We start from the raw sequence: 26,161 nt of genomic DNA on the forward strand, positions 1-26,161 counted from the left end.
TGTTCAGTTTGGTTAAAGTGTAACATTTTAAATAGTCCTAAGGGTCACTTCTCTTCTGTAAAAGAATACTGAATTGAATCGCTGTGCCAATGTCTGTGGCGTAGTTAATTCAAACTTCAAATATTTGTCTGTAATGAGCAATCTTGCATTTGTTTAGAGGATGGCGAAGCTAGAGAAAGAGATGAAATCAGACATGACCGGCGCAAAGAGAGACAGCATGACAGAAATCTTTCCAGGGCAGCCCCTGACAAAAGGTGAGTCACAGAAGAAAGCTGCTTTATTCCTGTACTGACAGAGGCTTCCCCACTAGGGAAACTGTTACACTGGGCTTTTGCCTTTGCTTCAGGCGAGTGCCTGAATTTTACCTTGTTGAGATATTCAGTGTTGGACACCGGAAACTGGTATTCACCATTCATTCATCGTATAAAATGGTATTATTGTGTTAGAGTACTGCAGTACACTCTTCTAAATTTAGAATTTTCCAGATGAATGGGGGAGTGGGGGGTTGTTGGTTTTGCGTGGGTTTTTCTTCAGCAGAACTTCAGTATATTCAGATTTAATTAACATGTTGACAGCAAAGGTTGAAAGTCAGTGAGGCCAGAGTATCATTAGTGGCTTTGTTTCTTGAAGCTGTTCATTTGAAGTAAGCATAGACTTGAGTGTAGGCTGAAGTATCTTGTTTGCCCAAGCCAGTGAGATTTCTGAGCGCAAACAGTTTCTGGAGGCTTAAAATCTCTAGTATCCTAAAATTAGATTGCTCGGCCTTCCCAGAATATAATTACACTGGTTCTTGCAAAAAAATAAATATGACATTTTAGACCAAGTCAGCTTGATGTAAATTGCAGATAGTGGAAAGCAAATTTAAATGTCATGCCCAGCTGAACATAACTTTCCCAAATGTTTCCTTTGCTGGGAGACAAATTTTAAATGTTAGCTAGTAAGGAAGGGCAATAGTCTGGCTCCTGAGGCAAATTGTTAGCAGCTAATACAGGCTCAGGTTGCGGTTGAGCATGTCAACAAATATGGTTTACTGACCTAATAAAACTTAAAATTTTTAATTCAGGTCAAAGCTGCAGAGAAATGAGAACAGAGATATCAGTGAAGTTATTGCCCTAGGGGTACCCAACCCCAGGCCATCCAATGAAATCCAATACGACCAGAGGCTGTTCAACCAGAGCAAGGTAAAAATACCTTTTCACAGCTGTGTAGCTTTCTGTGAGAACATGCTTATCCTTCCCTAGTGGGCATGGCTAGAATACTAAAGGGATCCTGTTCTCATGGTTGGTGTGGATACACTCTGAAAGAAGTCTCTAAGTAACTGGTTAGGAAACTATTGATCTCCTTTTATCCATAGCTGATGCAACAGAAATGGAATATTCTGAACGTCTAACTGGATTAAAGTGTGTTTATTGTGTTTTTTCTCACTGGGGAGTGGGGAGAAAGAAGCAATTTTGCCTTCAGGCTGCAGTGACCTCATTTTCTTCTTTTGCACAAATGTACTGACTAAGGGAAATCTGCTCTGAGAGAGAAGCAAGTAAATACTTTCTATTCCCATTATTGCTTATGTTAAAAATCCTTCTGAAGATATAAATAGTTAACAGCAACATTTATTTTCCCTGAACTTCAGAGATGAAAAAGTAGATTAGGCTTCAGAAAGTCCCTGAATAGACCTGCAGCTTGTCAATCATTCTTTTTCACGTTTCCAATGAAAGACTTGCAGGCAGAAGGGAAAGCTGATGAATCAAAAGTGAGCAAGCAGGCACTTCTACTTTCACAGTTTACATAAGCCTCGGTGTGATTTGGATCAGTCAGCTTAAATCAATGTTTTCCAGAAATTCTGAATAATACAAATTCTGGATGGTTGTACTTGGCCATTATAGACAGCTGTACTTGCAGGGCAGACTGAAATGATCCATTATTCTGAAATATGAATGGCCTGTAATCCTTCCTGTTGCTTTCTGGAAGAGTAGAAGTGGCCCAGACCGAGGCTTGTAACGATTGCGTCCTCTTCTCTGGACTTAATCCGAGACCCAAAACCACTCGTATCCTAATGAAGTGCTTGAACTCCTTTGAAGTCAATAGTAAATTACATAGTACTGTCTTGTGTATCTGTGTGACACCATCAGCGTATCTTGATGTTAAAATAAATTTTCTGAAGTTCTGCAGACCCGTCTGTGTTACACTGCTGTTCTTTCCTCTTCACAGGGTATGGACAGTGGCTTTGCTGGAGGAGAGGATGAAATTTATAATGTTTATGACCAGCCTTGGAGAAGTGGCAAGGATATGGCCCAAAACATCTACAGGCCAAGTAAAAATGTGGATAAGGACATGTATGGTGATGATCTAGAGGCTCGAATAAAGACCAACAGGTAAGAAAAGAAAGTTAAGAAATTCTCTTCATCAGTACTCTGAAGTTACAGTCAACTGAGTATCACCTCTTCTCCTGCAGGTTTGTTCCTGACAAAGAGTTTTCTAACTCGGATCGTAACACCAGAGGGAGGGGCAGAGATGGACCAGTTCAATTTGAGGAGGATCCATTTGGTTTGGACAAGTTTCTGGAAGAAGCTAAGCAACATGGTGGTTCTAAGCGGCCATCGGATAGCAGCCGCCCCAAAGAACATGAGCACGAGAGCAAAAAGAGGAGGAAGGACTGAATGCCTCTGCTCCTTGAGAGGTAGAGAAATGGACTACAAGCTTGGACTTCATGCAAAAGGCATTTTTAATATCGGCGGTGTATAGGGGGATGGCGTTGTAACGCAGCAGTTCACAGCTCTCGTTGTGTGGATATACATACACACAGTCATTCTTCTACGTAGGACAGCTACCCCTGGAGAGTGGAGGAATGGAGACCACTTTGAAACATTTCAGAAGGGAATTATTCTTTAGCACGTGCTCTGACTTTGCTGATTCCCTGTTGCCCAGCATCTCAGGGTAAGAATGTAGCCCCTTCCTACAGCTTTAGTTTTTGTAGGTAGCTAAAGCTTTTACTTTATCTGTTAAAAGCTTTCCTGCTGTATATAATTACTGTCTTATGCTGTAATGGATGCTAGGGAGTTTATGATTCAGTGTTTCTTTAGTGTGGCTATATAGTTTATTTGAACAAGGAGGGGAACCAGCTGGATTCTGTTTTAAAACAAATACTCATTCATAGTTTCTCAGTAGTCTTTATTTTAGTTCCTTTACATTTAGTGAAATAAAGCCTCCTTCCACCGCTCACTCGCTTGGGTTCTTTCTTTGACTGCGTCTTCTACGGGGCTGCTGCTTGAGAGCGAGCTGAAAACAATGGAAATTATTCAAATTAGTTAAGAAGGTTTGATATTTTTCATTTCTGATCTTCTAAAACATTCACACGGAAAGCAGAAGATGAGTTTATAACCGGTTCAATTTTGTGAGCCATAACCACAACTGCTAAGCTCCTGATGGGAAAGTTGAATATAATTTGCACAGCAATTGCTAGTTGTATCAGCAAAATGCATCTTGAAAGCTTGTGCTTTCACGTGGAACTAATAGAAGGTAACTGTCTAAACCTAGCCTAGAACAAAGTGGGAGAAGTGCTCATGTATTTTGCTTCTAGAGAAGCTTGCATTTTTGAAGAAATGAAGAAAGCTAACTACTGCCTGCCTCCTGCTTTTTATTTCACTATAAAGAAGCCTCTTAGCTCTTGCACCTCTTTTGAGAGTACAGTCCTCGAAGCCTAGGCAGTTAAGCGAATGCGGTTATTTTACAGCTTCAAGAATAAAAAGCAGCAAAATAATTTCCAGGAAATTGACACTAAATACTCATCTATGCTATTCCAAGTACTTGTTTTGATAATTGCATACAGATAACATCCTAGTTATTTTCAGCCCAATTTATGAGGGATCAGCATTATTGCCTGGCTTGTCACAGTTTAAGACTGAAGTCGGCAAACTGCTCCTTAATTTCTGCTTCCATTTTTGCACCACAGTTGTAACTCACAGGTCAGCTTTTCTTAGGAGTAGGTACTGAAGTAACGACAACCAATGAAGATTTCTGCAGTAGTACGGACCACGTCAGGCAAAACACTTTATCACAATCAACATACTGCATCCCTGAACTCTCTTGCCAATTCATTTTACTCTTAACCATCTCCTAGCACTGAAAGTCTCAAAACAAATTGTCAGAAGGATATTGAAGAACTCTTATTAATTATTCAAAGATGTGAATTGATCACGTCTGTTAAACCAGCCTGCTTGTTGCTCATGGTTTCACTCTACTACTACTCCTACTGTCTGAGTAGCGAGGTCAGCTGAAGCACGTGTAAGTCTACAAGAAAATCCCCTTTGTAATTTGCCCCTGTTTAGTGAATATACTAGATGCAAGTTTCTAATGCTTTTCACATGAGACCTGTTAATTAATAGCTTTGGGCAGCCATTGACTTACTGTCCTTTTATCCTTGTCTGTCAACACCACTGCATACTAAATGTTTGGAAAGCGGTGGGATGGCCATTCCTTTGGTCTATTTATTTGCTGTAGCGAAGCTAGGTGATGCAGTTGTCTGGCTCTAACTGACCAGTCACTGACAGACACCTTTGTATGGGTACTAGACCAAAGGGTTTTAACTGATGGTGTACACTGTCTCTTGATATCATACACTGACACACTGACATTGCCGAAGTGTCATATTTTTCCCTCTACTAACATTTAAAATGTTAAAGATGGCAAGTGGAAAAAAAAAAGCTACACTAAAGCTAATTTAAAGTTATCTTGAACACATGAAAGCAGGCAGCTGATTTGTCCTATAAGAAATGATAGTTGAAGAAAAAAAAAATAAATTTTCACTAAAGTTCAAAGCTTAGCTTTACATTCTTTTGTCACCTTCCCCCTGCCACTCAACATCCAAATTAGATGTTGGAATCCACCTGCAGAAACCTGTATTACAAATAATAACTAGCTGCATGGCAGTTCCTGAACAGTTTTACTGCATTCATGTTCCTTTAGCTTAGCATAGCAGGAGGTTTTGATGGCTGGTATGTGATGTCTGTGGTATCTATATGATCTCAGACCTCAACAAGAAGAGTTGAGGGGGGGGGAATAAACAAAAATGTTAATGATTTAAAAAACATTAAAAGCACACTAAGTGGCAAAATGCTCCAGCACACTTGGAATGAGTATGGCAATATTCTGATGTTACTGTATCCAACCAAAGGCAGAATGAAAGAGCTCAACTCATTACGTTAGTTCATTAAAGGAATCAGCACATTACCTTGGCACCTTCAAGTATGTGGGAGTCCTTCTGAAACACGTTCTGAACATCTTGTTGAGTCGAGAATTTAATCCAGCAATAACGTTTGTGAAAGCCTGTGTCTTTGTCCTAGATACCAGTTTAAAAAAATAAAATCAAATTACTGTAGAAAATATTCACATAGGCTGTTAAAAACTATCTACAGAGACTCAATTTAAGGATTCAGAAATTATCAGAGAAATCGGCACACTTGCTGTTTCAGAAGCCTTATTCGCACTTTAAGACATTTACTCTCATTGACAACATGCAGGGGCCTAGCAGAGGCTGTTCTGCATCCCTTTCTCTCAATTTGAGTCCAGCAATCATAAAAAAAAAAAAATAAGATTTTAAGTTATAGTTGAAGACTGAAATAATGCATAGATGGTTGTTTCAAACTGCAGTAGTTACCTACTATTAAGCCAGTCACAACAGAACTGACATTTAAATGGCTGCCAGATTTGAAAATAAGCCTGCCACAGCACTTGAAAAGCATTCAGCAAGATAAAGCAGCTGCTTAAGATACTAAGAAAGCAGGCTGCAATTCGAGATGACAAGCACTAACTGCACTGAAAAGAAAAACAAAGTTATTTTTAAGAATAATTTGCCAGTCGGAAAAGACAGTTGTCAATAAAGAGGAGATAATGCAGAAAAGCCAGGTCTACCAAAGTGCCTTTTATCCCTACTCTGATCCCCATCAGAGTTAACAGCAGCTCTGCCACCGAATTCCCTGATCATCAGGCATGACTGGCAGCACTTCCAAACACCGGTGAAGTTTTCACCCACAAGGTACTGTAGTCACACTGCCTGGTTTCAGTATCCCAGTGAGGTCTTAATTAGGGTGTCTTGGGCTGCTGGCAGATCTTTGTACCTCTGGCAGTTTTAAGCGTTAGTGAACGCTCCTAAAGTAATCACTGAATCAAAACATGCACACGTGCATCAGTTCAGCTTTAATCAGCGATGGAGGCAGGTTTACAGTAAGCTGCCAGCCTTTGCAATGAAGCAATGCATTCTGTCCTGGGCCTGAGGAACAGTGTGGGGCAGGCAGTGGTCAGAAGCTTCAGTGGTCAGAAATAACCAGACTGTTTCACACTTATCTTTCTCCACTTCCAAACTAGTCTTCAACTGATAGTGAACCCATCAGCTCACTAACTGAAGTTCACTACACACCAAGCTTAATTTAACAGACTATTACTGCACATGGAGAAATACTGGCAGGCAGGAGAACCTCTACTCCTTCAGCAATGGCCTGCAACTTATCCATAACAGAACACTTTTTTTTGACTGTCCATCTCAAAGAAACTGTACTAGATATTATCCCTGTCCCACATGTTCAGAAGATAAATAACCTAAATGACAGAGGAATGAACGGCTGGCAGCTTGGGAGCATCCTGAAGAGGCTGCAGTTTCTGTGTTAGACCTGCACTCTGGATGGGGTATGAACCCACAGCAGGTCCATGCCCACACCTTTAGATTGTTTAGGACAGTGAGACCAGGCACATAAACACTTTATTCTTCGTCAGAAGAGCAATAACACGACGATAGAGAAGCTCAAAACACTTTTAGGTTAATTATTCAGAAATGGCAGCATTAACAGGATCTGAGGGATGTGCTTTCCAAAGCTCTTTCAAAGCCAATGGAAACCACTATGCTTCAGTGAGGCCTACAGCTCGCAGACAAGTGGCGGCACCCACTGGGAGAAGGAACTAAGGGTGGAGAGCACCGAAAACCTGACCAGAGTACAGCAAGAGGCCTCCAGAAGGCAGCTCCGAGGGAGCGGGGGAGCCGGCTTCGAGGCAGGGCCCCGGCAGCAGGACCAACCCTGCCGGGGCCCGGCGAGCACCGGCCGGCGGCTCGTCCCCATTTTACCGCGAAGACACGAACAGCAGCCTGCACAACGTGGGGGTACTCACAAACGGCAGCTGGCACCTCTGTACTGACCCGAACTGGGAGAAGTACTCCTTCAGCTCCTCTGTGGGGGAAACGCACACCTGGTTACACGGGCCCGGCACCCCCGCGCAGCCGCAGCCGCCCTGGCCCGGCCCCCACAGCCTGTGCCGGCACACGCGGCGGGGCCGCCTCCTCCCGCGCCAGCCCCAGCGCGGCTGGGGGACGAGGGGAGCGGCGCACACTCACTGCTCGACACCGTCCAGGGCACCTCAGCCACGAAGATATCGAAGAGCCTCCGGGAGCGGCGTCCCGCTGCCCGCACCGCGCTGGACGCCGCCATCTTGGGAGCTGCGGCGGGAAGGGGGCGGCCGGCCCCGCCCCGGCAGTGCGCAGCGCCGCCCGCCGCCCTCCGCGGCCTGGCCAAAATGGCGGCGGCGGCCCTGACCCGGGAGGGGGGGGAGGACGCCTTCCGCCGGCTTTTTCGCTTCTACCGGCAACGTGACGCGTCGGACCTGCGGGGCGTGGTGGACTTCTCCGTGCCGGGGGCCCAGGTAACGCCGGGTGTTCCAGCGCGGTGCTGCGGCGGTGTCGCTGCAGCCAGTTCTCTCCACCTGCTGCTTCCCTTCGTGCTCGACGCCGAGTATCTAATTCCGTCCCGTTCCTGGCTCGAAGACGCTGCTCTCCAGCGCTGGGCCCCGTATGGGTCGCTGTAATGTTTAAAAACTAGTTGGATGGCTAGAAACGGGCAGCTCTGAGGGCCCAGGGCCCCTCTGCCCGCCAGACCCAGAGGCGGGCTCGCCCAGGCTCCCCTTGGGCCGGCTGCCCGCGGGGTTACGGGACACTGCCCCAGGGCACAAGCAGCATACCACCTACTCACAGATTCACTGCTTTTGCTTATGTTTATTTACTCCCATAATGTTTTAATTAGCTCTCTGCACTGCAGGAAGGGATCTCCAAAGCCTCTAATAGAACCACGCATTACTTAAGGGAAGCAAAAAAACCACGTGGATGTAAAAAAACAAGTTTCCCTGTTGGAGTTGACACTGTCCCCTGGGCCTACTGGTCCTTGTCCTTGCCCTGAAATACCTGGGTGAGCTGGAGAGGGAGCTGGGATCAGCTTCCCCACACTGTGCAGTGCGTCCCCGGGGTTCTTGCTGTCTCCCCCTTGGTAAAGTTTCTTCTCGTTTCATACTCCTGTATAATAAACATTTGGCGTAGCCATCACGGCAAGTCCAACTCTTGCATTGGATTAGGGGCACGCAGTCAGGAGCACATCTGAAAGCAGTAGCCATCACGGTTAGTAGTTTATCATGTCTCAAGTGATGGAGAAGTGGTCCTTTAAACTCATCTTCCATTTTGTCACCTCACAAAAGGTTAACGGATATCTGCTGAAGTATTGTTAACCAGGGATTTTCTACATATGAGCCTATAAGAAAAAAGGGAGTAGGCAATATAGTTAAAATGAAACTTTGCCTAATTATCCATAGTTCAAATGCTTAGCCCTTTCTTTTTACTGTTCTGTTAGAATATATGTTTTTTTTGTCTTTTCAGACTATAATTTTGATACTGTTAACGGGACACAGAACCTGACCCATATGAAATTGTTCAAGGCGTTAGCATTAAACAAGGGAGTTGTTAACATTTCAGCCTTTCTTGAGCTTGCAGCAATCCTTTATCAAATAAAGGATTCCAGCATTACAGCCCTTCTGGGAAATTCAAAGTACTTGAAAGCATGACAAGCATCTGTCCCCTCTCCATATGTTCTTTTTGTGCCTGTTACCTTCTAAGATCGGTTGATAGTTTACTAGTGAAAACATCTTTTATTCCTCTTTCCCCCAGGTTAAAAACATCTGGCTTTTCTCTTTAAGAAGAGCTACAGGCCAGGCAGATTGGCCCTGATACTATTGTTCCTTTTCTCTCAGAAAACTGCTTCAAGTGATTGAGCTTTTCAGTGAAGTGTGACATACCCCAGCTGCCCTGCTACCAGGCTTATTTAACTGATTCAGCACATGTAATTCTTCAGCATAGAAACAGCTCCTGTTCTCCAGAAGCCCTGGCAGCAGCTGGTGTGTAAGCAGTTTGAGAAAGCAGAGAGGTGGCAGAGTCTTAGTCGAAGGAAGAGCCTTCCTGGGTATGTTCTGCAGACAGGACTCCGAACTAGGTTCTTCAAGGTTGACAGTTGCAAAGCTGCTTTTGTCAGAGAGCTGAAAAATTGGTAAAACAGAGCATGTTGCCAGAAGCTGCTGCCCAGCACTAGTTTAGAGTTTTCTTACAAATTCCATCTACATAATTTAGACCCGTTGCTCGGAAGACGTTAACAAGAGCTGTCAGCCTGCAGAGAGACTGATTTACGCATTCACCACTGCAGAGTCTGCGTGCAAAGGCCTTAATTTCCTATACACTTTAAATTGTCACAAGCAAAGTCTTGCCTGTCTCTGCCTGCTTATTCCCACTATGCCTGGCCAGCTGTTTCCTTATACGAGCCTGTACTTTTGCGCAGCCATGCGGAGAGCTGGACTGGGGAACTAAGCCAGGACAAAACCAACTTGCCTCTACCCTGCCCTCCCTAAAATGATTCCCAGTCCTAAGGGAACAGGGGAGTGGGAACACGGTGGATGAGTTTGTTTTTTTCAGCAAGTGTTGGCTTATTGCAGCTTAAATACCTGTGTTATTGCGACCCAAGAGAGTACGTAAAGAAAATATATCTTGCTAAGCCTTGAGCTGTTGACCCTGCTGTTGGAAACAGAAGTGGCAATGTGGTACTCAGAATTTACAGGGCTTCTGCAGTCCTTCACATCGGACAACTTTGGCCACTTCATCACAGTACTATTTCTCCTTACGTAAATTACAGATGAGAATAGTCATCTACCCTATGGGATCATGAGTAACTTGTATTTGGAACATTCTTTGAAGGTATAAAGTGTTATGGGTACTAAATATTGCTCTCTAATGGAGATTGATAATTACCAGAATGTTTTGTAATGATGAGGCTGTACTGTGGAAATGGACAAATAGTGCCAAATTTTTCCTCGTTGTAAAAATTGTTTGGGTTTTTTAATGAATGGAGGACATCTCTCCTGATCCCTAAGTTTTGTAAAAACTGTACGTACCTTTTGATTCTTGTATTGAGTACATACTAGTTCTGTTAGCGGCATGCCCTGTTCTGGTCACAGTTGCTTAGACAATAGTACTGTGGTACAGTTGGCATTTTCACGAGACTGACCTTGCGATATGGTAGCAGTCTTTCTCGTAGATGCTATTTTTGGGTGAGTTTTGTATTTCTTCCTTTTTTTCTGTTTTTTTCCTTTTTGTTTTTTTTTTTAACCAGATCTGTTTTCTTTTGCCAGGTTTTCAGATCACAGCTCAGTATTTCTTCAGTCAGTGATCAAGATGCCTACAGAGCAGGATTACAGCCAGTTAGCCAGTGGAAAGCCTATGGCCTCAATGGGTATCCAGGTAGGTACTTCTGATTTCAAGAAGAATTAAACACAGCCTTGTTGCTTTGGATTCAGGCATCTTCCATCTTGTCCTCCTTGCCCTGCCTGAAAAAGCTGTTTTGGTTTGCCTAAGTGTAATGTAATGTTACTTTAAGTGCAGGAGGACAAATGACTCAGCTAAAGGGTGGGATGCAGCGATATATATGAAGGTGAGAACAGAAGGGCCAGTTGTTTCACAGTCTCTGATCAAGCAGACCATCCCTCATGAGAATGAATTCCTGTTGCCATTGATAGAGATTTTATATTTCTGTAGCATCTATTTTTCCTCAACGTATATCATGGAAATTAGATCAGTGACTGAAATACAGTCATTTCAGGGCTGAAGTGTGGCATCTACTTGCTGGCTTAGAACACTGAGTACAATAAGTGAATAAGAACGTCTTGTCCTGTTCAAGGTACAGAATAATTTCATTAGGCAGGTTATTTGAAACACTGAAATGGATCTTAGGTTTGCAGGTCACCTGGTAGAATCACAGACAGATATTAGGTTGGAAGGGACCTCCAGAGGTCTAGTCCAAGTCCCTGCTTAAAGCAGAGCCAAGTTGAAAGTTAGATCAGGTCACTCAGAGCTTTGTGTGGGTGAGTTTTGGAAATCTCCAAGGATAGAGATTACACACCCTCTCTGGGCACCCGTTCCAGTGTTAGGCCACTCTTGTTGTGATTTTTTTCACTTATATCTAATCAAAATTTTCCTTGCTGTAATTTGTGACTGTTGCCTCTCATAATCTTGCTGTGGACCTCTGAGGAGAATGTGGCTCCACCTTCTCTATAATGCCCCTTTAGGTGGCTTTTACTAATGTAGGCCAATGTGTAATCAGCCTTTATTGCCGCAAGGGTGCACTACTGACTCGTGCTCAATTTGTCCTGCAGGACCCCCTGGTCCTTTGATTTAGAGCTGCTCCCTGGTCCTCAGGCCATACTGTTGCATGGGATTATTCTGCCCCAGGTGCAGGATTATCACTGTTGAACTTCCTGAGGTTCTTGTTGGCCCGTTCCTTTGGTTTGTCAAGGTCTCTTTCAGTGGAAGCAGTAGCCTCCAGCATATCCAGTGCTCCCCCAATTTAGTGTTATCTAAGTGTGATGAAGATGAACGTCCCATCATCCAGGTTGTTGATGTAGATTTACTTACCAGTCTTGGCCCCCAGTAACCTGTGGAACGTAGCTCATAATAGCCACTGGTTAGACTTTGAACCATCAAATCACTATTCTTTAAGCCTGGCAGCCTAGCCAGCTTTTGCTCACCTTTTAGTTTACCCATAAAATCCATGAGCCCCCAGTTCGGCTCCAGTGATGCTGCAGGAGACCAACTGGAAAACTTTGCTAAAGCCAAGGTAAACAGCATGCCCTGCTCTCCCCTTGCCTGGGCATCTCACTCTAGCAGGCAGTAAGGTTGGTTAGACGAAATTTGCCTTCAGTAAATCCATGCTGGCTGTTCCCAGCCACCTTGTATCTGGAAATGGCTGTCATGAAAGTTTGCTTCATAATCTTACCAGGTGTTTTGGTAAGGCTGATGAGTTTGTAGCTCCCCAGATCTTCCTTATTTCAGGGATTTTTGTTTGTTTGATTTTTGTTTTTTCTCATTTTTCTTTTGGTTCATTGGGACTGCAGTCAGTGTCTGTGTGGGTTGCTATGAAGCCAGCCTACCATTTCTGAAACTCAGGCAGCCACACTAGCTATCTGGCATGGTTAAATACACAGGGAATTGAATAACTTCAGGAGAAAGGCTTCCACCTCTTCTTGCCTCTATAAATTTTTTGTTCCACTTACCTGTCTCATTATAGCTGCCCTTGCTTGGTCTCACTTATCATTTTCTGTCTGTCTGAATGTCTTTCCTAGCAATTACATGGAGAGGGGGATCACAAGTGTTCCACTTAACTGCATTTTTCTTCTGCTTTGACAAAGAAAACCTTTCACTAAAATTAAATGCAAATACAATAACAAATTCTCAGTCCTGTTTCGAATCAAGTCGTATGGACAAGAATAATACTTTGTCTTTTTCCAGCTACCTTTATTTGGACATCCTAAAGCACTATAAGATATTTAACTAACTGACCCAGTGGCCCTCTAAAATAAGTTAGAATTTCTTTAGTTTGTCTATGGGCAAATGGAAGGGAAGTTACTTGGTTTTGTCCCTACAGTGAGCAATGAAATATAAGACTAAGGAAGCTGGGTGAATTTCTGTTGTGGTGTCCTGAGTTCTGTGAGATGTGGGTGATACTGTCTTTGGGTCTTTGTAACTGACACAAATTGGTTTTATGAGGGGTTGTTCTTGTTGCTAGACATCTGTGTGTCTTATCCTTCCTTTGACTGAGGCTGGAGACCACTTTCACTAGGTGTAAATTAATTCCTAGTGTGCTGCAAGATTTTGCTGCAGTAAGAGAATTGCATCTGCTTCCTCAAGACAGATTTCTTTGCTATACAGATCCGCAAAGAATTCATCTGTTACTTGTTCCACTCAGACCAACTCTTTCAAGACCAAGAGGTTCAATTGTGTTGCCTTCAAAGCTTGTCTGTGGTGTTCTTTAGTCAGCTCAGAAAGATTGCTACAGAAATATAGTTCTTACTCTTCTCCCTCCAATGTGTGCTAAGTCACTTATTTCTAGCACTATTGGCCCTCCCAGGGACTATTAGTCTTGAAAGTTAGTGTAGAATTTTACAGTAAAACTCTGCAACTGTTAGAAATTAAGGATTTTCTGCCTTTCTTGACATCAGAAGCCTAGCAGTAACCCACTTTTTAGTTGTTCTTGCTTTTGTAAATCTAGACTAATCTGGTTTTTTAGGAGTAAGCCATGAAAGGTTTGGAGAGACATGAGCATGTTCTAAGCTTCTGATACAAGAGTCATAAAATTTGGATTCTTGTTCTCAGCTCTGGGTGTTACTAGCCCTCCAGGCTTCAATTCTTTCACTAATACCTGGAGATAATACATACATTGTACAGCATAATTTCATGAATGTAGGAAAGTGCTTTGAGAAGCCCACATCAAAAGCTGTAGACAGGAAGGGCAATATTATTATTCTGTTCTATGCAGAGGCCAACAGAAAGTAAATTTACTGCTTCTGGCAAAGAAACTTTTTGTAACCAGACCTATCAGAAGGCTGCCATAGTCTGAAGGTGCAGGGAATGGAGTGAAATGAATGACAGTATATTATTAATACACTGAAGGCTCTTTTTGTGACCAGTTAATTTAATCTTGCGAGGTCTGTGAGGTATGCTGGCAAGAAGCTTTTTCTGTGCTTTTATTGCCACTTTCATAAGGCCACAAGGCAAGTTTGTATCATACTGAGACTCCTAGCCTTGCTTCTTCCTTTTTCATCTAGTTTTGTCTCTGTTTAACTTGATGTGACTGAGAAGTTCAAAAAGGCACAGTAGGGCAAAACCTTGAAACCTCCTTTTCCTTTGTTCCATCTATACCCTTATCTCTCTTTGTACATGAATTTTGTGTTGGTGAGTCTTACTGAATTGGCAGTCTTTGAGAGAGTGCCTTGGTTCTCAGAGCAGGTAGAATACAGGTTAATGGCATCTTCCCATCAGACACTCATTCATCAATACCGTCGACCGTGGCCTGGAAGGAAACACCCCTGGGGTGCTGGGAAGAAAATTCCAGTGAAGAATCCTATTAGTGCTCCTGGTCATGGCAGATCTTACATCAAGGACTCTTGTCTGTTAAGATATAGACCAAATCAATCCCTAACATCTTTGCTAACTCTCTTATTTGGGCTGCTGCTTGAACTCTGCCTGAGGTGCCTGGCTAAATGAATGTGTAGACTAGCTACATGTTTATTTTTGTTTTGTTAATTAACAATGACTGCAAAGTATTTGCAGTCAGCAACAAGCAGTTTGGGATGTAATTTGATTTTCATCCCCTTTGATGAGTATTACCGTACCAAAATACAAAGATGGATACAAGCAGACTTAACTGGAAACAAGCACGAAGCAAAGGAGAGGACAGTTTACACTACTAGAGACTTGCTCAGCCCGTGGACTGCTCTCTGCAGTTCATGATGCTGAAATAGCAATAGGAAGACAGTATGAGTTCAGAGCCAGTGACAAGGTTAGTTTGAAGTCTAGAAAAACTAGGCCAGAATTACTTTAACTTTGCAGGGTTCAAGAGAAGAATCTTGCTGAATCATTTCAAAATCAAATTTACTCCAAAGCAATTGGCTTTCCAAGTTCTTACTCCCTTATCTACCTGTAATCAATATGCCTTACACAGATATGCCCTTTATTGTCATTTTATACTTGGACCAGCATTGGCTGCCCTCCCTGCCTTCTACCTTATGGCCACCATTTGTTTGTAATGAAAAAAAAATAGGTTTTAACTTAACTATTCAGACCTGTTAATAGATTTCATCAGCTTACATTCAAAGTCAGTGGTTGTATGTCTAAGGTGTTTTTTCAGTACCTCCGACCCCTGTCCTTTGCTCTAGTTTTAGAAAAAACAGGGAAATGCCTAATCATACTTTCTCTCCACCCCCTCCCTTTTTCTCTGTGGTCAGGGTTTATTTTCATACCAAACCCTTTCCTTCCGGGCTGCCAGCGTCACTGGGTGAAACAGTGTCTCAAGCTATACCCCCAGAAACCCAATGTCTGCAACCTGGACCTGCACATGGCTCCTGAGAAGACCATTGACCTGTGGGGACAGAGCAAGGAGCAGCTGAGGTAAGTCCGCAATAACCTTTGGTGGTCAAAACTAATGGAGCCAGAAGGTCTCAGCTCTGAGAAGGTCTAAGAAAAATCATCAGGGAAGAGAATCTGAAAAAGATTGTGTACGTGCTGGCAGTATACAGATGGTGTCAGACATGCCAAGTTAAAGATGGATTTTTCATGGCTTGATGTGCATCCTTGTTAATTCTCTGCTTTCACACTCACAATGGGATTTTCCAGTAGCAAATTATTCCAAAGCCATCAGTCAAATGTAAAATAGTGACCCTGGCTGATATCATGGTGCTTGGAAGCTTGCTAAGCTCAGCTGCAAGTGGAACCATGAGGTCCCTCTAGGCTTCGGTTTTCCTGAGGCAAAAGGATCCTTTCCAAACACCCCACTCATGCTAGCTCTTCTTCCCAGTCAGCGGTTGGACCTAGTATACTGTAATTGAAAGGCTGTTATCTGCACTTTTTTGAACTTCTCAAGACAGCTAGTTTCTGTGGGTTTATTTTCCAAAGTATTTATTTGTTTTGGTTTGGGTTTTGTTGTTGTTGGTTTTGTTGTTTTTTTTTTTTTTTCATTCAATCTGAGATGGTGATTAAATGTACCATTTTAATGGCAATCCTGTTTACTCTGAAAGACTCGCACAGGTTGAGAGTTCTGTGGCTGTTGCAGCTGCCTTTCTTCTACCTGATTTGGAAGTTAATGGAGAATTTATCAAAGTTTTAAAGACTTTTTTTTTAATTGGAGTCACCTGTAAAAATACATACAAGATAGATGCTGTTTACAGTACACAATCTTTTAGTTATTTGGGTATTTATCATTACCTTGTTGATTTCACTGCTCATTTTTCATAATGAGTGTTCCATGTGATGCAGTGATCAGAGTTCCCTACAACTCTCGTCTTCCACCTCGGCCTCTTAGTAAAATTGACATGCTGAGATTTTTCTTCAAAAATACTCTTAACATCTACAACATATGGAATGTCAAAAGCAAGATTTGGACTTCTAAATATTTGCACCTAGGGGAGAAGTTATGCCCCCACTTGTGTTTGCCAGACTCAGTCAGAATTAGTTACAGAAATTCAGATGCCTTTTTTGCGTTCCATCAAGGATGAAAAATTGTTCTTTGAAAGTACTGTGCATTGTGCCCTACAGCTGAAAAAAGTGGGGTACTGTTCCAGCTTGACAGGCCTTTCCCAGCAGCACCTCCTGTGCGCACAGAGAACGATCAGAACAGAGGTTAATTTGCAGCTGAATCCAGTTCAGTTGAAAACAGCATTTGGAAGAGTGATGGCTGGCAGAAACACTGGCAGTTTTATTAAGCACTTGCCTGAGCCTTCAAGTGAGCGAACTGCTATATTTGTGCTTATACCTAGGGGACAGCGGATCAAACTAGCCAACTTGTCTAGTATCTGGAGTGAGAGCCTTTCAGGGAGGGGAAAAACAGAGTATTTAACTAAAAAGAGGTCTACTTCCAAGATTGGACACAACTTTAATGCTTTTTAAAGCCATCAGGAAGATGCATAAATGTGCTTGGGTCATGGCTTATCTGCTCTTTTCAAGATGCAGGAATCACAAGGTAGGGAGAGTCCATACAGTTTCTAGTAACTGTATGCTATGCTCTCTCCACAAAGTGGAGTTTGGTTATTTTCTTTAATGCTGGGGAAAATTAGAAGCATAAAAGGGGGTAGAGCTTCCTTACAAGGGATACATATACATCCTTGTGTACAAGGAAAAAGCGGGGGGGATTTTATAGATGGAAGCATTTACCAGTGAATGAAGAAAAAAGGGAACTTCAGACCAAAGCCGCCCTTGCTGTTCAGACTTGTTCTCTTTCTAACGTAGTTATACCAGAATTTCTCTGTGCTTTCTCGTAGGAGCACCTGCTGCTACAGCTCTAGAAACTCGTTCTTTCCACATAAATAACACTCAGACTTTCCTCTCCTTAGCAATCACATGTGAAATCACATGCAACATACTAAGTTCTGGGAATAAGGACCTACTGAGCATATCAGGGTTTCTGCTGTTGTGCAAATACTCTAGCACTATAGCGAAAGAAGAAGAAGGGCACTTTCAAAAGGCACGTGCTAAAAATGTTTAATTATGAACATTAAGGTTGTCGACTGAAAGATGTAGAGGAATGAGTTGTGGGCTCTCCCTTTTCTAAATGCTGTGTTACCTGCTTGTAGGCTCCATAAATTGTTCCAAGCAGCATGTACTTGACAGTTACAGTGTTGCTGCATTATGGTAATTTCAAGTTGCTATTACCCTATGACAAAGATGGAAACTGGAAAGATTACTTTCTTTCACTTACCAGTGAGCTATGAAAAATTCCTAAAGGTAAAGAAACTGGCCTCTTACTCCTGTTCCTGGTTTAGCTTAGGAGCTATCAGTACGGTATAGGTGAAGGGCAGAAACAAGCTGCGTATCCAGGTAGAAATGCACATTAAGTGCAGATGCTTGGCTGAGACTTGACCATGGCAGCACAAATATGAATCCTCTTTTGTAAAAGAGAGCATGTCTTACTGAACTAATGAGGCTATAAATGATAGCCAGCCACCTGGTGTTACTGCTTATCGTGATGTTCTGCATACATTTCCCTTTTCTTTCTTTCTTTCTTTGTTTACCATAACACGTGACTTAGCTTGAGAAAAGCAGCTGAAATTGCTGGAATAAGTGGACTAGAAGATAGATGTGTACCTTCCTTTTTGTATTTGTCTCTAGCATGTTTCTATCTGATTTACTATAATAATACTCTCTGTAATTTTTTAAGGACTTTTCCATAGGCCATAGTAAAAGCCCATCCCTGAGGTCTCTTCCTGCCTACACCACCTTGAAGTAAGAACAGTAAATTGGCATGTGGCTTCAGACCACCGAGTCCTTCTGCATTAGGGCTGTCGCTTGAGAAGAAGAGGTTTTTTGTCCTGCATAGCAGTCTGGATATCCTGGACATCTGCAATCTAGACTTCTTGACATTACAAGAAGTGTATGGTCATAGCTAGAGTAGTCTTGCTTCTCAGTGAACATTGAGTCAGTCCATCCTAAGGACTTCTTGTGAAAGTACCAAGTAGTAGAACTAACGGTCCTTTGCAGTATTATGCAGCCTGCTATGCTTTGCTGTCAGGCGAAGCATTTTCCTTTCTTGTCATTTTCCATTAAGTGCCTAGAATATTTTTTTCCTTGTATTTGCAGCTTTTAGATCTTCACAGATTCTGTTCTTTCACTTTCAGGTGCTCAAATAGTACATGCTTAATTCTGACTTCTAAATCTGCACCAGTTTATTGTGTTGTCTCCATCTGATAACCCGTTATGTACCATGTTGAAAATACAAGCTTTCAAACCGACAGCCGTTGGCAGTAGGCCCTATAGCTTGTTCAGATTGCATGAACTGAATTTTCAAGGTCTTTGGAGGACAAAATGATGGCACTGAAAGTAAGTTTAGCATTGATGATTTTAATAGGCTGTCATATGGATGAGCGAATCTCATTACTGTATGCTGCACTACCAGAAACCCCCCTCAGAAATTAACACGTATCCTATTTCTTTCCATTTTGTCTTTGCAGAAGGAAAGGTTCCAGTAAAGGGGAGCCCAGAAGCTTATTGGAGAAGCTGCGCTGGGTGACCCTTGGTTACCATTATAATTGGGATACTAAGGTATTGAAATTAAATTCTTCTCCATTTTTCTTAGCTATAAGCACTCAGAATGGCAGAGGAGGGTATCATGGAATAAAATGCTTAGGATCCTACAAGACAGCCTTGAGGAAAGGCTGTAACAAACCATGCTTGTAAGAACATTGTAATCTGTTTTAGTTTAAGGATTTAATAGCAAAAGTTCATGGCTGCATTCTTTCCTTTGAAAGGTAATATGGTAGCATATACTCAGCTCTAGACCTGTGACTATTTCAGGGTAAGTGAGCATTTTTACCCTATCAAAAGGGATGGTCACAAAGCATCGTTAACTGCTTAAGGTGAGAATGACCTTGAGTGCTTGAAGACATCTACTTCTGAGAAACTGCTCCTCTTTGGAGGGGTGAGCGAGAGCAGGAAGAGACTGCTGCTGATGTGACTTTGAACTTGAGAGTCTGAACCACTATAGCACAGTCTCATCAACTTACAGCTATTTTGGGGCTCCTGACCAAAATAAACGTTTTCATAAGACTGAGTCAGATGGAGGCTGAGAGAGGATGGCAGAGTGAATATGCAGTCTTCTGAGTATATTGCAGATACTTAACCATATCTGCTTGCAGCCTTGTATTTACAATAGGTCAGCCTATTATTGGGAGGCCTTAATAAAGACTTTGTTATTCCCTTCCAGTCCTCTCAGAGTCACTCATGGGAGAGAGAAAAAGTAGGTTTGCAATTGATTCCTGTTCGTCTTACTCTTCAAAGAAGGAACAAAGGTGCTTGTTTCGGAGCTCTGTCGATGAGATACAGAACTGTCTTTCCATTGGCAGCTTTAGGTAGCGACCAAGTTAGATCCGCAGGATGTTGGTATAATCTTAGGTACTTATCTTACTGACTTCAAGTTTGCCATCCAGATATAATGATTAACTCCATGATTAATTGAATCTCTGGCAGTCTCAGTATAGGCTAAATGATAAGAGGTAAACTTGCTGTGGTTCTGCCTATGTTGTAGTCATTTTCCAGGCAAATATGATGTCCTTCTCCATGACTATCAGCCAAACTTCTGAGTTCTCATTCAATGTTTGTTTCCAATTGTATTTGCTGCTCTGATGTTCTGGGTGTGGTTTTTTGTTTTTGTTTCTTTTTCTCCCCGCTCTCCTTCCTCCAGAAGTACTCAGCAAATCACCACACTCCTTTCCCCTCAGACCTTGCGTTCCTCTCGGAACAAGTGGCCGCAGCCTGCGGGTTCCGGGGTTTCCAAGCCCAAGCAGGGATCCTGAACTACTATCATTTTGACTCTTCACTGGGAATTCATGTGGATGAGTCTGAACTAGACCATTCTCGTCCCCTTTTATCATTCAGGTGAGTCAAGGAAAGCACTCAAGTGTTGTGGAAGGATTGGTGGCTTTTTTCCTGTGGTTGCATATGGTTATAGGAAGTCAGTGTGATGTAGTTTGCTAATTGGGTATATAATCTTCACTCTCTGAAGATTTGAATAGTAGAAAGCTGTAGCTCAAGGGCATAGGTTTTTCTTTGAAGGCTGCTTGAATAGCATGGATGTGGCGCCTGGAGTGGAAGAGCTCTTTGCACAGAGCACAGTTCTGTTGTAAAGCAGCAGAGTGGTGATTGCTACTAGCAGGCAAGGATGAAATACCTCAGCAAAGCTTCAAACCTGGCAGGGCAACTGCTCACACTGTGCCTACCTTGAACCAGGCCTCTTTGTTTTCCATGTTCTTGTTGTAAAGTTGTTACTAGGAGTCCATCTGGTTTTCTTGGGGTTTTTTCGTTTTGGTTTTCTTTTTTTTTTTTTTTTTTTTTTTTTTAATAAAGGGATTTAGCTGCTAATATTTTCTTACTGTACGTATAATTGTTCTCTGCCTGAATTTGTTTTCTCTTCTCTCTCCATCCTCATACCATCTCTAGTTTTGGGCAATCCTCGATATTTTTGCTTGGGGGCCTGAAGCGGGAGGAGGCCCCAACAGCAATGTTCATGCACAGTGGAGATATCATGGTGATGTCTGGCTTCAGCCGTCTGCTGTACCATGCTGTCCCCCGCGTCCTCCCCAACCCTGAAGGGACAGCTTTGCCTTCGTGCCTGGACCAAGCACTTTCTTCAGACCTTCCTGTTGGCTCAGTCATTGAGCACAGCTCTGATGAGGATTGGCAGGTCTGTGCCAAGTACCTGCAGTCTTCCCGCATTAATATGACGATTCGGCAGGTGTTGGCTGAGGGTCAGAAATTTCCAGAGGAATCTGGGACAAACGGAGAGGGCCAGGCACCCTCTGAAGACAATCACTGTCAGGAGAACAGCAGAGCCAAGAGACATAAACCAAATACAGACAGCTGAGACCAGGAGATGGTGCTGATGTGGACTGGACAGGCAACCTCCATATGGAACTGGGAACTAATGTAATCGTACTAGAAGTCACTTGTCTGTATTGGGATTAATAAACTTCTGCAGAATAAATGTAGTCCTTGTTGCTGTAAGAAATAGGTTGGGGGAGAAAAAGAATTTAAAAGGAAAAGAAGGGTAAGTTCAGGACTGGGACTCGGGAGATAAACTCTATTGCCATTTTGTTGCAGACATTTACTGTACTCAGTTCCCTTTAAAATACCCGTATGTCAGAAAATTTTAAGCTTGGTTCAGTGATGCTCATAAAGTGTTTTGAAATCACTGGGCAGAAAGTGCTAGCAAAAAATACATAATTTCTATGTGTAAAGAATCCTATTGGGCTTGTAAAGCTCAGCTGAAGTGCAGTAACAAGTATGAATGAGAATAGGCTGCTATGGGTGTGAGGCCTGCCTGCAGCATTCCCAAGAGAACTACCTCTACAGCAAAAATTGGTTCGGTGGTCAGAAACTAGCAGCTCCCTTGAGCGACACCTGCTGTAAGCTTGCTCTACTCCTGTGCTCTCCTTTTGCCTGCTTGCACCCTTCAGCTGCAGCTGAAACTGCTCTTAGGAGTGGAACTGGACTTTTTGTATACCTCAGATTTTAGAGAGAAGCAACTGGGGGCAATATCTACTGAGAATATCTAGTAGCTCCCAGCTGGGTCTCCTGCCAACAGTAAGTACGTGACTGAGCCCCACATCCCCATTCTTTCAAAACTGCCCCCTCTTAAGTGCCTGCAGATTATGGCCCTCCAGTCCCAAGCGAGCATCTTTAAGGAACAGAATGACTTGCAAGTAGAAGCAATGAAGTTGTAAATGAAGTACCTAAAAAATTAATCAGTGACTATCTCTGTCACCCAAAGATAAATATATTGAAACAAAGAAAAGCACCAGCTTTTGTGCCAGCTCTCTTTAAGACTCAGACTTTCCTATCTGCTTTTTAATGCAATTTTAATTGTTGGAGTGGAATGCACAATCCCTGAGGTATTTTGTTGCACTTTCCCAATGAATAAACTTACTTGGTTTTTAAATTAAAGATCTCTATCAGTTTTGGGCTGGCTCTTTTCTTCCTTTCTTTTTCGCCAGTTAGTTATTTCAGTGTATTGTTAATGCTGCTGCGTCCCTTGTGCTGTTCCCTCCAGGCTTCTTTTGGATCTACTGCCTCTGCCATCTGCCAGCTCCGGTGGAGGAACCCTGCAAACGTCTGCAGGGCTGCTTTGCTTATGGGTACTTCAGGGTTTGTTGGGCGGTTTTGGAGAGGTGTTGCCTGCAGTATCAAAGTCCAATTTAATATGTACGTGGCAGTTTTTCCTCATGGGGAAAGTGTGTCTGGTCTGCTTATTTCATAGCAGGTGAATGCGTGTATGTGTGCAATTAATTCCTTACACAATACTGCAAAGAACTCCAGTAATTTGATGTCTGAAATAATCAGATGTGGGTTTCAATATTTTATTCCATGCTAGAAATGTGTCCTTTCTGTATCCTAGGCGTGGTGTATTTACAGCTGAGCCCTGGGAAAGTGAGTACTATTGTGCAGAGAGGTTGGAAGATGACCAGAAAGGAAAGTTGACCCAGTAAGTCTCGGAAAACAGCAAAGTTCCCTTAGTGGCACCTGAAGGTGGGGAAGGGGAGAGGAATATTTGTTTTCCTGACAATGAGAAGGCAAACTCTGTTCTTCACTCTTGAGAGGGAAGCAAAAATCTGCCAACTCACTCGGCACTGAAGACGAGAGAAGACAGAGTCACAGAACTAGATGGTCATGAACTGGGGCTGGTTTCTTCATGTCGCAGGCTGAGGGTTAAGCCCGTGGTTCTCATTTCTTCTGTCTTCAGTTCCCTGCAAATATATAATGAATGACAAGCAATCATTTATTCCAGGATTCAACTGCTCCTGTGATTCAAGGACAAGAAACCATACTGTTTATCCTCTGCGGTTTGAAATTGTAGTAAATGCTGCAAGCTACTGATAGCAATTGGTCATGGGAAGTATCCAGTCTATTGAAGCCTTATGTTTAGAGGTGACTGAGCTGAGAATTTGCTGAGTTACTGACTTGCAGTCAAGCTTGTTATCTAATGCCGTTGTGAGTGGGAGACAGCCCTGATCTAATTCTGTATCAGACACCCAGAAAATGAAAAGTCCATGACCCAGAAATGGGCATATGGGAAATGACCCAGAAAAAAAAAAAAAAAATCATCCATGTACAAAGAGAAACAACTATAAGATGGGAAAATTTCCCAAACTGCCAGCCGAGCAGGAGCATTGGTTCTGTGACCACGGAAGAGTGGAGTACAAATAAGCAAACCGCAGGACTTCTGTGGGCTCTGCAAACTGTGTTTCCAGAACAGGATTTCAAAGAGGCAGCAACAGCCCTGGGAAGAAGGCGGGGGACAGGGCTGCATCCAGTGTTACACTCTGCTGATTTTCCTTCTAGGACAGAATGATTGGGAACCATTGACCTACTCCACACAGCTCTCAGGCTGTGACATTGCACCTGATTTGTTTAGGTTTGTGATGACCACAGGGTTTTTCATAGCACTGATCCAATTTTTGTATCTATAGGTACCACAAATATTTGCCTGTGTTCCTATAGATGCACACAGAGATAATCTCTGTAGCTTTTCATTCCTCTAAGGGAGAAGTACTGCCCGAGGGCCACAAGCACGAAATTGCATCAATGGCATAGACAGCAGTCTTCTAGGATGTCCTGCTGTGCACAGCTGAGGGGAGGGAAAGAAGAGGTCATCTGGACCAATTCTGCAAGAAAATTAATGTAATGAGTTGATTACAGGAAGATAATCATGTGTTTAATTCAAGGCCACCTGGAAATGAAGTAGGTTGTTTACCACATGTACTCTGTTCATTATGTGACCTATAGATAAAGCTAACTGTCCAACAGAGTTTAAACAATTACTGATTTTTTTATAATCAAGAGTAAAGGGAAAATAAAATCTCCAGTTAAATCAGAATCAAAGCACAGCGAGATGAATATTGGAAGCAGAAGAGGAAACTGCCTGTACAAACCTATAATTTTCAGTCCTCTTGAGAGTACTGTGCTAGCAAAGTTCAGTGTTATAAACTGGGCTGCTGGCTAGTGCTCAAGACAGATTTACTGCATGCCCTCTGTATGCCAGCCAGGCAGCAACTTACAGGCAAAGCAGTCCCTAGAGCTGTGCCTGCTGCCGGAATGATTCTGATCTTAGGTATTTTTCCTTTCTTTGAGAGCTTGTTCACATTTTTTCCTCACTGTTGCACATCAGAGATTTCTACAGATAGTAGTAAGGTGCACCTAAGCTCCTCTATTTATGCTACGTGCTCTGCTGAGCTAGTAGGTACGGAGAAGCTAGTAGGTAGGGAAGAAGCTAGTAGGTAGGGAATACCCAGCTAGCAGCACAGTGTCTCACTGCCATAGCTACGGGTCCAGGTTGAAGCCGGCTTGCATCTTATGGAGTGCAGACAAGAGCTTGGATCTGTCTTCATCTATTCATGTCAGTCATTCTCATTCTCTGCATCACACCTGAAGCAGGATAGATTTAACAGGGAAAAGAGACTTGTCGGTGACAAGATTGTCTTCCACTTAATTGGGATGCAAAATTAATTGAGCAATAATCCAGTGTGCTCTAAGCATACTTTAGTTCTGATGAAATCATAAAACTTGCCTGGGTCTGAACACATTACCTCGAAAAGTTAACAGAAGTACCTGGACTGCAGAAATTAATGATCCAGAAAAATGAGTTGCTGGAGGCCTCAAAAGACCTATATATAAAGGGCCTTTTTTTTGGATAATCTCTATGCATGAAGAGACTTTGAGAGAAAACTGGTGACAGTCATCCACAGTCTGCTGATGCCTCCGTAAATCCTGATAACCAAAGCTGGTTGAAAACAATCATCTGTAGCATAACGCTATGGATCTGGTACAAGAGGCACAAGATGTGGCTGACACAAGTTTAGCACAGTACAAAGTAAGTGCTGCTATTTATATTTAGCAAATGATAATCACAAATACCTTAATAAAACCATTTTTCTGTACAGAGAATGGAACACTGAAGAAGAATTGAACACATATGTGAACACATAGGTTCACATATGCTCTGGTAAAGTTGAGATAAAAGTTGCCACTGTGCAAGTTACAGCTTGGCTCATACAAGCTGTTTGCTTGCATCATCTTCTGATATCTGTAGTCAAAGGACCACAGAAATGGTGGTTGAAGGGACCGCTGGAGGTCCAGCTTCCCCCAGGAATAGTGCTGTTGCCAACGAGCTACCCACGTGAGACTTCGAAACCTTCCATGATGGAGTCTCTACCATTTCATTCGGCAACCTGTGCCAGTGCTGCCCTTACTCACCTTAAGAAGAAATTCTGCCTTTTGTCTTGCCTGAGTTTCCCAAAATACAACTTGTAATCATTCCCTCTGCCTTCAAGTAACTGAAGTCTACAGTTAGATGCCCCCCGCCAGTCTCCTCTCTGCCACATGAAAGGACCCCAGGACCCACAATGTTTCCCCACAGACCATGTGCCCGGGGCCCCTGACTTTCCTCGCTAGCCCTTCAGCACCTTTTCCTGTTTGAGGTGGTATGCCGCTCTCTGCTAGTGCTGCTTTCTGTTACAAACAGGGTGCCAACAACAAATGGACAACTGAATCCTAGTTCCTAAACCCACTGGATCCACCGGATCCACTTAAATACACTGGCTGTGGAGTTTTTTTACAGTGTTTCCTAAATTAAATCATTTTTTTCCTCCCATCTACATCACAATAAACCAAAGCAGTAATTTTGTGAGATGCAGAATGAATGTACCATGGTTCCCTAGGGATTTATGTTCCTGAAAAATTGTGAGCTCTCACTGAGGCTTTTCTTCCAGCTGAGCATTTTTAAGT

General features: G+C 42.8%; 3 protein-coding genes across 5 annotated transcripts in view; 2 read left to right on the forward strand and 1 right to left on the reverse strand.

The window, feature by feature from the left end:
- Positions 1-3,216, forward strand: part of SNW1 (SNW domain containing 1) — a 17,363-nt gene extending 14,147 nt beyond the window's left edge. Inside the window, exons 11-14 of the mRNA XM_082317976.1 lie at positions 158-254; positions 1,064-1,181; positions 2,206-2,369; positions 2,450-3,216. Of these exons, the coding sequence (XP_082174102.1) occupies positions 158-254; positions 1,064-1,181; positions 2,206-2,369; positions 2,450-2,654 (584 nt within the window). The 3' untranslated portion in view covers positions 2,655-3,216. The remainder of the gene's footprint in view (positions 1-157; positions 255-1,063; positions 1,182-2,205; positions 2,370-2,449) is intronic.
- Positions 3,149-7,559, reverse strand: SLIRP (SRA stem-loop interacting RNA binding protein). 2 transcript variants are annotated; one of them, XM_082317979.1, is made up of 4 exons: positions 7,376-7,559; positions 7,181-7,211; positions 5,225-5,332; positions 3,149-3,273 (listed from the first exon to the last, which is right to left on the reverse strand). In XM_082317979.1, the coding sequence occupies exons 1-4, from the start codon at positions 7,467-7,469 to the stop codon at positions 3,186-3,188; spliced, it is 321 nt and encodes a 106-aa protein (XP_082174105.1). In that variant the 5' UTR covers positions 7,470-7,559; the 3' UTR covers positions 3,149-3,185. The 2 variants fall into 2 exon arrangements, with proteins under 2 accessions (XP_082174105.1, XP_082174104.1); XM_082317978.1 differs by having other exon boundaries at positions 7,153-7,211; positions 7,376-7,545.
- ALKBH1 (alkB homolog 1, histone H2A dioxygenase) lies at positions 7,493-24,788 on the forward strand. Of its 2 annotated transcripts, XR_014228827.1 has the most exons (7): positions 7,493-7,680; positions 10,477-10,585; positions 15,124-15,286; positions 18,838-18,928; positions 20,067-20,260; positions 20,822-21,428; positions 22,776-24,788. XR_014228827.1 is itself a non-coding variant. In XM_082317977.1 (6 exons), the coding sequence occupies exons 1-6, from the start codon at positions 7,555-7,557 to the stop codon at positions 21,243-21,245; spliced, it is 1,107 nt and encodes a 368-aa protein (XP_082174103.1). In that variant the 5' UTR covers positions 7,516-7,554; the 3' UTR covers positions 21,246-22,263. The 2 variants fall into 2 exon arrangements, 1 of the variants encoding a protein (XP_082174103.1); XM_082317977.1 differs by lacking the exon at positions 22,776-24,788 and having other exon boundaries at positions 7,516-7,680; positions 20,822-22,263.
- Positions 24,789-26,161: the final 1,373 nt, after the last annotated feature.

This window comes from Platalea leucorodia (assembly GCF_965183815.1).
Source record: "Platalea leucorodia genome assembly, chromosome: 7".
NCBI lineage: Eukaryota > Metazoa > Chordata > Aves > Pelecaniformes > Threskiornithidae > Platalea > Platalea leucorodia.